At 44.1% G+C, this 16,953-nt stretch overlaps 1 protein-coding gene and 1 long non-coding RNA gene across 2 annotated transcripts in view; one reads left to right on the top strand and one right to left on the bottom strand.

Moving 5' to 3' along the window:
- Nucleotides 1-473: 473 nt before the first annotated feature.
- LOC143776503 (uncharacterized) overlaps nt 474-16,953 on the top strand; it is a 107,028-nt gene continuing 90,548 nt past the window's right edge. The window contains exon 1 of the long non-coding RNA XR_013215849.1: nt 474-568. This is a non-coding gene — a long non-coding RNA (uncharacterized LOC143776503). The remainder of the gene's footprint in view (nt 569-16,953) is intronic.
- LOC143776496 (uncharacterized) overlaps nt 5,686-16,953 on the bottom strand; it is a 146,627-nt gene continuing 135,359 nt past the window's right edge. The window contains exons 6-7 of the mRNA XM_077265944.1: nt 6,715-6,871; nt 5,686-6,594 (exon numbers count right to left, since the gene is read on the bottom strand). Coding sequence (XP_077122059.1) covers nt 6,312-6,594; nt 6,715-6,871 — 440 coding nt within the window. The 3' untranslated portion in view covers nt 5,686-6,311. The remainder of the gene's footprint in view (nt 6,595-6,714; nt 6,872-16,953) is intronic.

The following is a 16,953-nucleotide window of genomic DNA, read 5'->3' as shown; positions in this document are numbered from 1 at the left end:
CTATTATTCATATCTTCTATACAGCAAACGCTGCTGCAGAGAAGATATGAATCGCGGCTTCAGCACCATGTGGGGGGGACAGCGCTTACTGGAGCGCTGTCTCCTGCACGGCACACGGACTGCAGACGGATAATGTCCCACAAACACTGACATGTCTCCGTGTTTGGCACACGGAGACACGGTCCGCGAAAAATCAATGACATCTGCACGGATGCATTGATTTTAATGGGTCTACGTGTGTCAGTGGCTCCGGTACGTGAGAAAACTGACACCTCACGTACCAGAATCACTGACGTGTGAAACCGGCCTAAGACAAACACACTGACGAGCAATACAGTAACAATGTTTTGACCTTTTGACTTTCAGGCTCCATATCTCACCATCCACTACTGCTTCCAACGTGAGACTCCCATCATTTTATAGACAATCATCTTGGCTGTCTTATACACAAATGTATTGTTTATTGTTGATGCGTTTCAGATTCCACCGACTCCTTCCTCAGGACACCCAGACAAAAATCAATCAATCGTCCTGCAGACGTTACACAAGTCTGGAAGCTTCAAATAAGGTGAGAGACTTCAACTTCAATATTGTGATGAGAAGCGTTGGCTTGAGTTTGCAAAAACGTATGAAAAGTGGACAGTATAAGATTGAAGATGGGTGATTTGGAGCGATGAGATGAAAGGCAACAGACTAGTCTCTGATGGGTGCAAATGGGTCTGGAAGAAACAAGGGAAAACGGGGCCAATGGCTGGAATCATTGAAGGAACTGTCAAGTTTTGGTAGAGGAAACCTGATCATATGGGGTTGTTTCAGGGTATGTACACACTTTCCGGATTTTTTGCGTTTTTTCGCTATAAAAACGCATACATATGCATACCATCATTTAGAATGCATTCCGCAATTTTTGTGCATTTGTCGCTTTTTTTTTCCCGCAAAAAAAATGCATCGTGGTAAAAAACGCAGCATGTTCATTAATTTTGCGGATTTTTGGCGGATTTCCCACCATATTATTGCAAATAAATCTGCAAAAAATCCACAAAAAAAACGCACAAAAAACGCGAGAAAAACATGAAAAAACGCACAGGATTTCTTGCAGAAAATGTCCGGTTTTGGTCAGGAAATTTCTGCAAGAAATCCTGACATGTGCACATAGCCTCACAGCCAAAGATGTTGGATACTTGACCAGGATCGATGGTGGTCTCACTGCTGAGCTATATGTGTATTTTGATCTGACGTTTAGATCGGACTTGGACATCACTAAGATGACATCCGAGTTCTGTTCGATTTTTACACAGACCCATAGACTTGCATTGACAATTTTGTTCTGACGTTTGGATCAGTATGGAACATATCTCCATGATTTTGTATGGACTACAAACAATCCCGGACATGTGAACTGCCCCATTCACTATTTTAGGCACAAGTGTTATCTGTGAAAAGCACGGATAGCACATCCCACCCTATTTCCTTATAGATTGTAGCTTGCGAGCAGGACCCTCACTCCTCCTGTAACTGCCGATCTGTGTCACTTTGTGATATATTTATTGCCTGTTCATGTCCCTGCTTAATTGTAAGGTGGTCAGAATATGTTGGCGCTATAGAAATAAAATTATCATCATCACTAGTATAAGAAAATATAACGTGTGAATGAGCCGTTGATAATTATCAATTGTATTAACTAATTTTGTTCCAAGTTTATTAAGCTAATTTATAGATGAATGGGAAAGTGTCTAATATTTCTAGGGAAGACCACAAATGTATTACATAGGGCAGAAATGTGACGAGTTTGGCAGAGGTTTTAGGACAGTTAGGCCGGCGTCACACTAGCGAGTTTTACGGACGTATGAGCGCAGAAAATACGTCCGTAAAATACGCATAACACACGGCCCAATGATTCTCTATGGCCCAGCTCCTATCAGCCGTATTTTACGGATCTGTATTATACGGTCTTCTACGGCCGTAGAAAATCGCAGCATGCTGCGTTTGTCACCGTATTGCGCAAAAAAAATCGCCAATGACAGTCTATGGGGGCGAGAAAAATACGGATTACTCACGAACCAGCAGTGTGACTTGCAAGAAATACGCAGCGGTGTTATAGAGAAAAGCCGGCAATTCAATTGCAGGCTTTTGCTATCTCCTTCCCAAACCCGACAGGATATGAGACATGGTTTACATACAGTAAACCATCTCATGTCCCTTTTTTTTTTTTGCATATTCCACACTACTAATGTTAGTAGTGTGTATGTGCAAAACTTGGGCCCTCTAGCTATTAAATTAAAGGGTTAAATGGCGGAAAAAAAATGGCGTGGGCTCTCTCACAATTTTCTCCACCACAGTGGTAAAGCCAGTGACTGAGGGCAGTTATTAATAGCCTAGAGAGGGTCCATGGTTATTGGCCCCCCCTGGCTAAAAACATCTGCCCCCAGCCACCCCAGAAAAGGCACATCTGGAAGATGCGCCTATTCTGGCACTTGGCCACTCTCTTCCCACTCCCGTGTAGCGGTGGGATATGGTGTAATGAAGGGTTAATGTCACCTTGCTATTGTAAGGTGACATTAAGCCAGATTAATAATGGAGAGGTGTCAATTATGACACCTATCCATTATTAATCCAATAGTATGAAATGGTTAAGAAAACACACATACATTATTACAAAGTATTTTAACCCCTTCGTGACAGAGCCAATTTGGTACTTAATGACCGAGCCAATTTTTACAATTCTGACCACTGTCACTTTAAGAGGTTATAACTCTGGAACGCTTTATCGGATCCTGCTGATTCGGAGAATGTTTTTTCGGGACATATTGTACTTCAAGATAGTGGTAACATTTCATTGATATTACTTGCGGTTATTTATGAAAAAAATGGAAATATGGCGAAAATTTTTTACATTTTGCAATTTTCAAACTTTGTATTTTTATGCCCTTAAATCAGAGAGATATGTCACGAAAAATAGTTAATAAATAACATTTCCCACATGTCTACTTTACATCAGCACAATTTTGTAAACAAAATTTTTTTTTGTTAGGGAGTTATAAGGGTTAAAAGTTGACCAGCAATTTCTCATTTTTAGAACACCATGTTTTTTTTAGATCACGTTTGGAGAGCCGCTGATGTGTCTAAACAGTGGAAACCCTCCACAAATGACACTATTTTGGAAACTAGACCCCCTAAGGAACTTATCTAGATGTGTGGTGAGCACTTTAAACCCCCAGGTGCTTCACAGAAGTTTATAATTTAGAGCCGTGAAAATAAAAAAATCGCATTTTTTCTACAAAAATGATCTTTTTGCCTCCAAATCTTTATTTTACCAAGGGTAACAGGAGAAAATGGACCCCAGACGTTGTTGTACAATTTGTCCTGAGTACGCCGACACCCCATATGTGGGGGTAAACCACTGTTTGGGCGCATGGCTGAGCTCGGAAGCAAAGGAGCGCCATTTGACTTTTCAATGCAAAATTAACTGGAATTGAGATCGGACGCCATGTCGCGTTTGGAGAGCCCCTGATGTGCCTAAACAGTAGAAACCCCCCAAAAGTGACCCCATTTTGGAAACTAGACCCCCCATGGAACTTATCTAGATGTGTAGTGAGAACTTTGAATGTTCAAGTGCATCACAGAAGTTTATAATGCAGAGTCGTGAAAATAAAAAATATTTTTTTTTTTAACAAAAAAGATTTTTTAACCCCCAAGTTTTTATTTTCACAAGGGTAACAAGAGAAATTGGACCCCAAAAGTTGTTTTCCAATTTGTCCTGAGTATGCTGGTACCCCACATGTGGGGGTAAACCACTGTTTGGGCGCATGGCTGAGCTCGGAAGGGAAGGAGCGCCGTTTTGGAATGCAGGCTTTGATAGAATTGTCTGCGGGCGTTATGTTGCGTTTGCAGACCCCTAATGTACCTAAACAGTAGAAACCCCGAACAAGTGACCCCATTTTGGAAACTAGACCCCCCAAGGAACTTATCTAGATATGCGGTGAGAACTTTGAATGCCCAAGTGCTTCACAGAAGATTATAATGCAGAGTAGTGAAAATAGAAAATATTTTTTTTTCCACAAAAAAGATTTTTTAGCCCCCCAAGTTTTTATTTTCACAAGGGTAACAAGACAAATTGGATGCCAAAAGTTGTTGTCCAATTTATCCCGAGTACGCTGATGCCCCATATGTGGGGGTAAACCACTGTTTGGGCGCACGGCAGAGCTCAGAAGGGAGGGAGCACCATTTGACTTTTTTAGCGCAAAATTGGCTGTCGTGTTTGGAGACCCCCTGATGTACCTAAACAATGGAAACCCCCCAATTCTAACTCCAACCCTAACTCCAACACACCCCTAACCCTAATCTCAACCCGATCCATAATCCTAATCACAATCCTAACGATAATCACAACCCTAACCCCAAAACAGCCCTAATCTCAACCCTAACCATAACCCTAATCAAAACCCTAAATCCAACACACCCCTAACCCTAATCTCAACCCTAACCTCAAACCTAACCCTAATCCCAATACACCCCTAACCCTAATCCCAACCCTAACCCTAATCCCAACCCTAATCCCAAACGTAACCCTAATCCCAACCCTAATCCCAAACGTAACCCTAATACCAACCCTAATCCAATCCCTAACCCTAATCCCAACTCTAACCCTAACTTTAGCCCCAACCCTAACCCTAACTTTAGCCTCAACCCTAACCATAACTTTAGCCTCAACCATAACTTTAGCCCCAACCCTAACCCTAATTTTAGCCCCAACCCTAGCCCTGACCCTAACTTTAGCCCTAACCCTAACCCTAAATTTAGCCCCAACCCTAACCCTAAATTTAACCCTAACCCTAGCCCTAACTTTAGCCCCAACCCTAAGGCTACTTTCACACTTGCGTCGTGTGGCATCCGTCGCAATCCGTCGTTTTGGACAAAAAACGGATCCTGCAAATGTGCCCACAGGATGCCTTTTTTGCCCATAGACTTGTATTACCGACGGATGGCCACACGTCGCGTCCATCGTGCACTGGATCCGTTGTGTTTTGGCAGACCGTGTTCACAAAAAAGTTCAATGTAACCTTTTTTTTTTTACGTCGCGTCCGCCATTTCCACGCATGCGTGGCCGTAACTCTGCCCCCTCCTCCCCAGGACATAGACTGGGCAGCGGATGCGTTGAAAAACTGCATCCGCTGCCCACGTTGTGCACAATTTTCACAACGTGCGTCGGTATGTCGGGCCGACGCATTGCGACCGCCCCGTACCGACGCAAGTGTGAAAGAAGACTAAGGCTACTTTCACACTAGCGTCGTACTCGGCCCATCGCAGTGTGTCGGGCCGACGTACCGACGCTAGCGTTGTAAGCGCCGCACAACGGGTGCAGCGGATGCTGTTTTTTCAACGCATCCGCTGCCCCATTGTGAGGTGCGGGGAGGCGGGGGCGGAGTTCCGGCCGCGCATGCGCGGTCAGAAATGGCGGACACGTCGCACAAAAAAAGTTACATGTAGCTTTTTTGTGCCGACGGTCCGCCAAAGCACGACGAATCCGTCACACGACGGATGCGACGTGTGACAATCCGTCGCAATGCATCGTTAATGCAAGTCAATGGAGAAAAAACGCATCCTGCAAGCACTTTTGCAAGATGCGTTTTTTCTCCAACGACGCATTGCGACGGAAGCCAAAAAACGCTAGTGTGAAAGTAGCCTAACCCTAACCCTAAATTTAGCCCCAACCCTAACCCTAAATTTAGCCCCAACCCTAGCCCTAACCCTAATTTTAGCCCCAACTCGTCTCTCCTGCCGGCCGGCAGATGGCAGCAGATGGCGGGCGCACTGCGCATGCGCCCGCCATTTTCTTTCCCGAGGAAAAAGCCGGCAGGAGGAGACGCAGGAGGACCCAGGGACACCGGGTGAGTATGATAGGGTCCCCGAATCCCCCTATTTCTCTGTCCTCTGATGTGCGATCACATCAGAGGACAGAGAATTACAGATCGCTTTTTTCGTTTGCGGTCGCCGGTAAACAGTTAATTACCGGCGATCGCAAAACAGGGGTCGGTAAAAACCGACCCTGATCATGTTCTTTGGGGTCTCGGCTACCCCCGGCAGCCGAGACCCCAAAGATCTTCCGGGTGCTGGGCGGCCGGCGCACTGCGCATGCGCCCGCCATTTTTTCCCCAGCTGGAGATCAGGAGTAAGGTTTTCCGACATACCCTGTTCAAATTGGTTAAAAAAATGATGAGCTGGCCTCTGGAGGTCGGCTTTAACTTGATCAAGGCTTTTGGTGACCTCCTGGATATAGGCATTTCAAGAGGTTATGTGAAACATTCATTCGGTCACCTAAAGCCTTGATTGCTTCGTGTAAAACCCAGCTCAAGTGCAAAAACTCGGGCATGAGTGTCCTGTCCGAAGCCCTCTGCCGCTGCCGGGATGTGACCAAAAAAAAGGGGGCAGTGGAAGAGGACTGTGAAAAGGGGAAGACCTGATGGACCAGCTCCCTGGTCTCCAGTTAGTGTGGAAGGCCCACCTGCTGCTGCGCTGCTGGATGGCTGGGACGGGTCCGTGGCTGTCGGATGAAGGACCGCTCCAGAACCTGGGCTGACAGTCGTGCTGTATGTGCTGTGAAAAAAGTAAAAAGAAAATTAATACCAAAAATTAACCAGACGCAAAATCCTGTGGAATTTAAAAATACAGATTATGGCAATACAACACAACCTAATGCACGTGATAAATACTTACGTTCTCTGGGCAAGGACCGGTCTTAGAAATGCCAATACTCGATGATATTTGTATCGTCTGATCCTTGCTCCTGAAGCATTGGGAACACGACTCTCTTCACGCAGGTCCTTGTTGAAGCGGTCCTTCATCAAACGCCAACGTGTTTTTTCTTTGTCCACTGTTAAAAAAAACCCCTTATGGTCAGAAAATGGACTTTTTGCCGTGCTCATCCAAATGTGTGTGATGAGAGAAAAACGCCTCTAGAAATTACTACATGTTGCATTTCTGCATCCAAACGCAAGCATAGAAAAGACGCATGCGTCGTCAAACGTGGCAAAACGCATACAAAAAAAGCATGCGTTTTTAATGTTAAATATAGGTTAAAAAAACGCATGCGTTTTTTGCGCTAAAACACAGCGGCAAAAAACGCAAATGTGAAACAATCCTTAGGCTACTTTCACACATCAGGTTTTTGGTTTCAGGCTAAATCCGGCAAGTTTGCAAAAAACGGATCCGGCGTAAATTGTGGAAAACTGATGCACTGGATCCGTTTTTTAGCTGGATCCGGCATTCTTTACTGCGCATGGATTTTTGACTTCCTGATGAGAGAGAGAGAGAGAGAGAGAGAGAGATTTTTTTCCCATGCCAGAATCGAAAACGAAGCTTCTGGGCATGCTCAATGTGCAAAAAACGGATTCGGTAGCCGGAACCGTTCATTCACACACCCGTTCCATGTGTTTATTGCCGGAAAACGTCCCTTCAGGCTTTTTCGCTGCACAGAAAAAAACGTTGCAGTGGACGTTTTTTGTGTCTGGCAAAAGAGCCTGAAGGGACGGATCTGGCACAAAACGGATGAAACGCATGCCCTTCAGGCACAATCCGGCGCTAATACAACTGTATGGGAAAAAAACGGATCGTAAAAAAAAAACTGATCCGTTTTTTCCAAAAACTACACCTACAGTGTTCATTTTAGGACATGGTCACAAATCAAAGTCAAACATCAGAAATACTCTGTCTGATACCTCATTCTGATACTTGACTCTTATACCTGACTTTCACACATGGTCACAAATCAAAGTCAAACATCAGAAGTAACATCAGAAATACTCTGATACCTCATTCTGATACTTGATTCTGATACCTGACTTTCACATATCAAAGTCACAAATCAAAGTCAAACATCAGAAATACTCTGTCTGATACCTGACTGATACCTGACTCTGATACCTGACTCTGATACCTGACTCTGATACCTGACTCTGATACCTGACTCTGATACCTGACTCTGATACCTGACTCTGATACCTGACTCTGATACCTGACTCTGATACCTGACTCTGATACCTGACTCTGATACCTGACTCTGATACCTGACTCTGACACCTGACTCTGACACCTGACTCTGATACCTGAGTCTGATACTTGACTCTGATACTTGACTCTGATACTTCATTCTGATACCTGAGTCTGATACTTGACTCTGATACATGAAATTAGTAAAATAAGCTAAAATTAATACCTGGGATCACTTGAGCTTCCATCGCCAGTTAAGCTGATGGGTGAGTGGTTAAGTTCCTGGTTTATGGAATGGAAAACTTTTGAGTTCGATCCCCAAATAATCTTTTTTTTGCTTTTTTTCTTAAGTAACATATGATATGTGACTTTCTGCACTCATCAAAGAGATGTTTCACTATGTGACATATTATGTCAGAAAAAAAAATCAAAATGATTTTCCCAGTTACTGAGAGTGTGCATAGATTTCATAGCCAAAGAAAATCAATGCATGGTAACATTCAGGCTTATGGTCTGGTGTTAAGGTTGCTGGCTGCGTAGTCTCAGGTGCAGATTTTCCTGGGTTCAAATCCCATATTTGATATTTTTTTTAACCCCTTAATCCCATATGACATACTATCCCGTCGAGGTGGGGTGGGCCTTAATTCCCACTGACGGGATAGTACGTCATATGCGATCAGCCGCGTTCACGGGGGGAGCGCGGCCGATCGCGGCCGGGTGTCAGCTGACTATCGCAGCTGACATCCGGCACTATGTGCCAGGAGCGGTCACGGACCGCCCCGGGCACATTAACCCCCGGCACACTGCGATCAAAGATGATCGCAGTGTTCCGTCGGTATAGGGAAGCATCGCGCAGGGAGGGGGCTCCCTGTGGGCTTCCCTGAGACCCCCGCAGCAACGCGATGTGATCACGTTGCTCCGAGCGTCTCTTACCTCCTCTCCCTGCAGTCCCCGGATCCAAGATGGCCGCGGCATCCGGGTCCTGCAGGGAGGGAGGTGGCTTACCAAGTGCCTGCTCAGAGCAAGCGTTTGGTAAGCCTGCAGCACTGTAAGTCAGATCGCCGATCTGACAGAGTGCTGTGCAAACTGTCAGATCAGCGATCTGTGATGTCCCCCCCTGGGACAAAGTAAAAATGTAAAAAAAAAAACTAAATAGAGAAAAAAAAAATATATTATTCCCATAAATACATTTCTTTATCTAAATAAAAAAAAAACAATAAAAGTACACGTTTAGTATCGCCGTGTCCGTAACGACCCAAACTATAAAACTGTCCCACTAGTTAACCCCTTCAGTGAACACCATAGGGAAAAAAAAACGAGGCAAAAAACAACGCTTTATTATCATACCGCCGAACAAAAAGTGGAATAACACGCGATCAAAAAGACGGATATTAATAACCATGGTACCGCTGAAAACGTCATCTTGTCCCGCAAAAAACGAGCCAACATACAGCATCATCAAAGAAAAAATAAAAAAGAATAAAGAATAAAGCGATGCCAAAATAATTACTTATTCTATAAAATAGTTTTTATCGTATAAAAGCGCCAAAACATAAAAAATGATATAAATGAGGGATCGCTGTAATCGTACTGACCCGAAGAATAAAACTGCTTTATCAATTTTATCAAACGTGGAACGGTATAAACGCCCCCCCCCCCCCCCCAAAAAAAGAAATTCATGAATAGCTGTTTTTTTGTCATTCTGCCTCACAAAAATCGGAATAAAAAGCGATCAAAAATGTCACGTGCCCGGAAATGTTACCAATAAAAACGTCAACTCGTCCCACAAAAAACAAAGCCTCACATAACTCTGTGGACCAAAATATGGAAAAATTATAGGTCTCAAAATGTGGAGGCGCAAAAACTTTTTTGCTATAAAAAGCGTCTTTTAGTGTGTGACGGCTGCCAATCATAAAAATCCACTATAAAAAATGCTATAAAAGTAAATCAAACCCCCCTTCATCACCCCCTTAGTTAGGGAAAAATAATAAAATTTAAAAATTGTATTTATTTCCATTTTCCCATTAGGGTTAGGGTTGGGGCTAGGGTTGGAGCTAAAGTTAGGGTTAGGGTTGGGGCTAAAGTTAGGGTTAGGGTTACATTTACGGTTGGGATTAGAGTTAGGGGTGTGTCAGGGTTAGGGGTGTGGTTAGGGTTACCGTTGGGATTAGGGTTAGGGGTGTGTTTGGATTAGGGTTTCAGTTAGAATTGGGGAGTTTCCACTGTTTAGGCACATCACGGGCTCTCCAAACGCGACATGGCGTCCGATCTCAATTCCAGCCAATTCTGCATTGAAAAAGTAAAACAGCGCTCCTTCCCTTCCGAGCTTTCCCGTGCTCCCAAACAGGGGTTTACCCCAACATATGGGGCATCAGCGTGCTCGGGAAAAATTGGACAACTTTTGGGGTCCAATTTATCCTGTTACCCTTGTGAAAATACAAAACTGGGGGCTAAAAAAATCATTTTTGTGAAAAAAAAAAAGAATTTTTATTTTCACGGCTCTGCGTTATAAACTGTAGTGAAACACTTGGGGGTTCAAAGCTCTCAAAACACATCTCGATAAGTTCCTTAGGGGGTCTACTTTCCAAAACGGTGTTACTTGTGGGGGGTTTTAATGTTTAGGCACATCAGGGGCTCTCCAAACGCGACATGGTGTCCCATCTCAATTCCAGTCAACTTTGCATTGAAACGACAAACGGCGCTCCTTCCCTTCCGAGCTCTGCTATGCGCCCAAACAGTGGTTTACCCCCACATATGGGGTATCAGAGTACTCAGCACAAATTGTGCAACAACTTTTGCGGTCCATTTTCTCCTGTTACCCTAGGTAAAATAAAACAAATTGGAGCTGAAATAAAATTTGTGTAAAAAAAAAAGTTAAAAGTTTAAATAAAAATTAACATTCCAAAAATTCCTGTGAAACACCTGAAGGGTTAATAAACTTCTTGAATGTGGTTTTGTGCACCTTGAGGGTGCAGTTTTTAGAATGGTGTCACACTTGGGTATTTTCTATCATATAGACCCCTCAAAATGACTTCAAATGAGATGTGGTCCCTAAAAAAAATGGTGTTGTAAAAATGAGAAATGGCTGGTCAACTTTTAACCCTTATAACTCCCTAACAAAAAAAAATTTTGGTTCCAAAATTGTGCTGATGTAAAGTAGACATGTGGTAAATGTTACCTATTAAGTATTTTGTGTGACATATCTCTGTGATTTAAGGGCATAAAAATTCAAAGTTGGAAAATTGCGAAATTTCAAAATTTTCGCCAAATTTCTGTTTTTTTGTTTACAAATAAACGCAAGTTATATCGAAGAAATTTTACAACTATCATGAAGTACAATATGTCACGAGAAAACAGTGTTAGAATCGCCAAGATCCGTTGAAGCGTTCCAGAGTTATAACTTCATAAAGGGACAGTGGTCAGAATTGTAAAAATTGGCCCGGTCATTAACGTGCAAACCACCCTCGGGGCTTAAGGGTAGTTATGCAGGTTACCACACAAATGCAGCGCCCCCACCGCCGCAGGGCCGAGGGGCACCCGGTACCGGGCCTCTGAGTCTCTGCTCTGATGGGGTTGTCACGGTGGCTAGACCCGGTCCGTGGCCCTGCCTGCGCGGGGGCGTCCAGTGAAAGGGTGGTGAATGGTGGTGTAGTTGTGAAGTGCCGGTCGCAGTAAATAACGAGGACACCAGTTTGCAGTCTCTTTACCTCTTTACTGAAGATCTCTGAGTCCTCAGTCCGGAATACGGTTAACCAGGCTGCGCAAGTCCGGCCGGTCCGATGGCACCTCCAGAGTTCTCTTTGCAGGTGGAAATCTGTGCCTATCTGCTAGCGCTGTGTGTTGTGGTCCTCCCCTGCTGTGCTTACGGGATAGTCCCCACAACTGTTGTGTCTGTTTCTCGTGTTCCCTCACAACTCGATTAGATGATGTTCTGCTAATCCACCGTCCCTCCCTGATGTTACGGTTGGGACGCACCCGTATGACGGGTAGGCTCGGAGCTCTTCCGGGACCCTAGAGTCGCCCCTCTCCACAGGTTGCCCCCTATGTCTTCGTAGGTGATTTAGGTGAGACAGCCCGCCTGTGACTGACTGTCCTGCCGTTGGTTTGAAGTATGGCCTGGAGCTCTATACTTCCTCGGCGTTCCGGCCGCCGGCTGTGCGCCTCAGTAGGATGTTGCCTCGGTCTTACAGCACGACTCCTACTGGTATTCTCCTTCTTGCTTTGATCTCGTTTCTCACTCAGCACAATATATCTCGCTTCTGATCCTTTCTTAGGGCACCGCCGCTATGCTGAGCAGGCACGGTCCCTTGACGTTCTTTCTCGTAGCCAGGCCTCTGTCAGGATCCCACCCCTGACAGGGACCCTTCTGGTCTCTCCCCGCAACACCCTCTGCCACAAGGTGTTGCCTGTTCGATTCCCAGTAGCTTTTCCCTAACTTCCTGCCTGACCCCCAGTTTTACCAAGCTGTGAGGAGTGGCCTAATGAATAGTACCCTTAGCTCCCCCTGGAGGCCCGACTGTGAAATGTATTGGTGTATGTGATACCTGGTCAGATGAATTCCTTCAGTGCCATCAGACGTACCATAGCTCCCCTTAGTGGCGGAGCCACAGTACTGCAACGACCAGGACTCTGGGGCGCTGCACAAACTCAATCATGTTACACTTTTAAAATCTGACATTCTTATCCCCCTGCCTTGTTAGCAAATAGTTTCAGACATGCTGTGTATTTACATCACATGGCCAAAGAAATTGGGTGGGAGCCACTGATTTACTATATATCTATTTCCAAGTGACTGTACATTTACTTAAAGTCATAGGAAAGGGTCTAATGCTCAAATTACTTTATACAATTGTTTTCTTTGCATCCACCCAAGAACTGGTTGCAAATTCATGACCACTAGGGGTCTCACTAATCCACTGTCCACAGTCTGCGAGGCGTGGTCCTTCTGGGCAGCAAAAACAGGAACTATGGGAGTGTCCTACACGATCTGATTCTGCAGGGGAAGTGCATGTCTTCAGTGCCATCTCACAGATCTGCGGAGCATCATTTCTCTCTGTAAGTTATACCTTGATTCAACTTGTCCAAGTGTTTTTGCAGTACCATTATATCTCCATCCATGATTTCTCAAGCACTTTTCCTAAACTGTGTAGTCAAGCTAAGTGAATTCACTATATACCTTTCTGTTATTTCATAAGCAGTTGCGATGATAGGCATCTTCTCTGAAGTACTGATGAAAACAGAATCATTTTACTTCTTTTCAAGAACAGTTTAGTGCTTCTATTGGTTTCTTTTCTAACTTGGCTTGTCCCATGACTTCTATCTCACTAAGGCCAGTCTCACACGTCCAGATAATTCCGGTACCGGAAAAATCGGTACCGGAGTTATCTGTGTCCGTGTGTCCGTGAGCTCACATGGCACATCAGTGTGGCACACGTGCGGCAGCCGTGTGCCGCCCGTGTGCCAACTGGGTACCACACGAACCGTGCAGGAGACAGCACTACAGTAAGCGCTGTCCCCTGCTTTGGGTGCTGAAGCCGCCATTCATTTCTTCTCTCCAGCAGCGTTCGCTGGAGAGAAAGAATGAAAAATCATTGTTTTTTTATTTTTTTTCCGGTTAAAATAAAGTACCCTGTAACCAACCCCCTCCCACCCCCTGTGCGCCCGCCCGCTGGAAATAAAATACTCACCCAGCTCCCTCGATGTGTCCTCTCAGCGCCGCAGCTTGTCCTGTATGAGCGGTCACATAGTGCTGCTCATTACTGTGATGAATATGCGGCTCCACCTCCCATAGGGACACACGGATGGCACACGGACAGCATCCGTGTGCGGTACGTGTTTTACACGGACCCATTGACTTTAATGGGTCCGTGTGATACGTGCGCTCCCACGAACACTGACATGTCTCCGTGTTTTTCAAACGGACACACGGTCCGTGAAAACACACTGACGTGCAGACACATTGATTTTAATGTGTCTACGTGAGTCAGTGTCTCCGGTACGTGAGAAAGCTGTCACCACACGTACCAGAGCCACTGACGTGTGAAACCGGCCTAATGATACAAGGAGTTTTCCATTCTCTACCAATGATGTAGCAGCATGTCTCCCCAGTGTCAGACTGGGGTGTTTGGAGCCCAATAGACGAATGCGAAGGGTCACCCCACAGCTGCAAGAAAAGATTTTCTTTTTGATCTTATGCTCAAGGACCAAGTGTTCTACCATTCAGTACATGTGCAAAACAGGACCCTAATGTACATGCTCCAAGTTAAAAACTTGGTGTCCATCAAGCAATTAAAACCCTTTTTTAACAACTTCCACTGCCAATAATAATAATAATCTTTATTTATATAGTGCCAACATATTGCGCAGAGCTTTACAGTTTAACAGTTTCAAACACAGCAGTCATAGGTAACAACGTTAACAATACAGTAATAAAGCACAATAAGACGACCCTGCTCGTGAGAGCTTACAATCTACAATGAGGTGGGGAGATACAACGTACAGGAGCTTATTTACAATGATGTATTTACAATGATGGTCCAGTCATCTTCAGGGGGTGGGGGGTAGATGGAGATAGTGAATGGGCTACACACTCACACACACACAAACATAAAATGAGTTTGATTAGGGAACGTGATAGGCCGCTCTGAACAAATGTGTTTTGAGCGAGCGCTTAAAACTATGCAAGTTGTGGCTGGTCCTAATATCTTGGGGTAGAGCATTCCAGAGGATTGGCGCAGCATGGGAGAAGTCTTGGAGTCGGGAGTGGGAGGTACAGATTAGTGCAGAGGGTAGTCGAAAGTCATTTGCAGAGCGCAGCGGTCGGTTAGGCCGATAATGGCAGGGAGTGCTGCTGTGTGCTGGAAAAAATCAAGGTAAAGTTTATTGTTACTGTTGTACAAATATGTATAAACCTAGATTTGCTATTTCTTTTAAAATCTTTGCATACCCTTTCCACCTTTTTCATAACTCATCACAGTTTTCTCCTGTTAATTGTAATGTAGGCCAGCCTCTCGTCTCCGTACATTTCATAATACACTGTTGGGGGAACATTTATCAGGGCCGACATGTCATATGACGGTCTTGATATCTCCCTTGCAGGTGCAGGATGTCCCATAGGGTCACATGACTGATATTTTTGGTTCATGTTTTGGCAGTGTAGTGCGCAAGCTTCCTCCCTCCTTATTTTCTTCCTGACTTCTCGATGTATACATCCTGAATGCGCCCAGTGGCATGAGGTACTGCACTATGTGTGTCTTACAACACAATGAGTGTTATAAAGAGTAAAAATACGTGTGGAAAATAAAATGGAGTTGAAAATATTGTTTGCATGCAGTTTCAGATCTATCCAATATATTTTTTTGCTGTGTTACACAAAAGCATTCCACCTCAAGCCACAAATATTAATTACTTTTAATAACATATTGTTTAGTAATATCTTATAAAATTAAAAAATGTATGTCTGTCTATCACCCTACCTGTTCCCTCTGTTCCGCTAATGACCTAAGGCCGACGTCACACTGGCATATTGCATCGGATGCGAGAGCACAGTCCTCTGCACAGTCAAAACACATGACCCAGTGTTATTGGGTTTCAGTAACGTCAGCTGATCCCCAGCTGTGTAGGCGGCAATCTGTCCTGCGACCGCCACGCTGACACAACAACTGATATTTAACCCCTTAGTGACAGAGCCAATTTGGTACTTAATGACCGAGCCAATTTTTACAATTCTGACCACTGTCACTTTATGAGGTTATAACTCTGGAACGCTTTATCGGATCCCGCTGATTCTGAGATTGTTTTTTCGTGACATGTTGTACTTCAAGTTAGTGGTAACATTTCTTCGATATTACTTGCGATTATTTATGAAAAAAATGGAAATATGGCGAAAATTTTTAAAATTTTGCAATTTTCAAACTTTGTATTTTTATGCCCTTAAATCAGAGAGATATGTCACAAAAAATAGTTAATAAATAACATTTCTCACATGTCTACTTTACATCAGCACAATTTTGGAAACAATTTTTTTTTTTGTTAGGGAGTTATAAGGGTTAAAAGTTGACCAGCAATTTCTCATTTTTACAACACCATGTTTTTTTTAGGGACCACATCACCTTTGAAGTCATTTTGAGGGGTCTATATGATAGAAAATAACCAAGTGTGACACCATTCTAAAAACTGCACCCCTCAAGCTGCTCAAAACCACATTCAAGAAGTTTATTAACCCTTTACGTACTTCACAGAAACTAAAACAATGTGGAAGAAAAAAATTAACATTTTACTTTTTTTTGCAAACATTTTACTTCAGAACCATTTTTTTTAATTTTCACAAGTGTAAAAACAGAAATTTAACCACAAATTTTGTTGTGCAATTTTTCCTGAGTACGCCGATACCCCATATGTGGAGGTAAACCACTGTTTGGGCGCACCGCAGAGCTTGGAAGTGAAGGAGCACCGTTTGACTGTTTCAATGCAGAATTGGCTGGAATTGAGATCGGACGCCATGTCGCGTTTGGAGAGTCCCTGATGTGCCTAAACAGTAGAGACCCCCCACATATGACACCATTTTGGAAACTAGACCCCTTAAGGAACTTATCTAGATGTGTGGTGAGCACTTTAAACCCCCAAGTGCTTCACAGAAGTTTATAACGTAGAGCCGTGAAAATAAAAAAATCACATTTTTTCTACAAAAATGATCTTTTTGCCTCCAAATTTTTATTTTACCAAGGGTAACAGGAGAAAATGGACCCCAGAAGCTGTTGTACAATTTGTCTTGAGTACGCCGACACCCCATATGTGGGGGTAAACCACTGTTTGGGCGCATGGCTGAGCTCGGAAGCAAAGGAGCGCCATTTGACTTTTCAATGCAAAATTGACTGGAATTGAGATCGGACGCCATGTCGCGTTTGGAGAGCCCCTGATGTGCCTAAACAGCAGAAACCCCCCAAAAGTGACCCCATTTTGGAAACT

Source organism: Ranitomeya variabilis, chromosome 1 (genome assembly GCF_051348905.1).
Source record: "Ranitomeya variabilis isolate aRanVar5 chromosome 1, aRanVar5.hap1, whole genome shotgun sequence".
NCBI classification, from domain to species: domain Eukaryota; kingdom Metazoa; phylum Chordata; class Amphibia; order Anura; family Dendrobatidae; genus Ranitomeya; species Ranitomeya variabilis.
The sequence above is the reverse complement of the archived record's forward strand: the minus strand, read 5'-3'. Positions and strand labels throughout refer to the sequence as shown.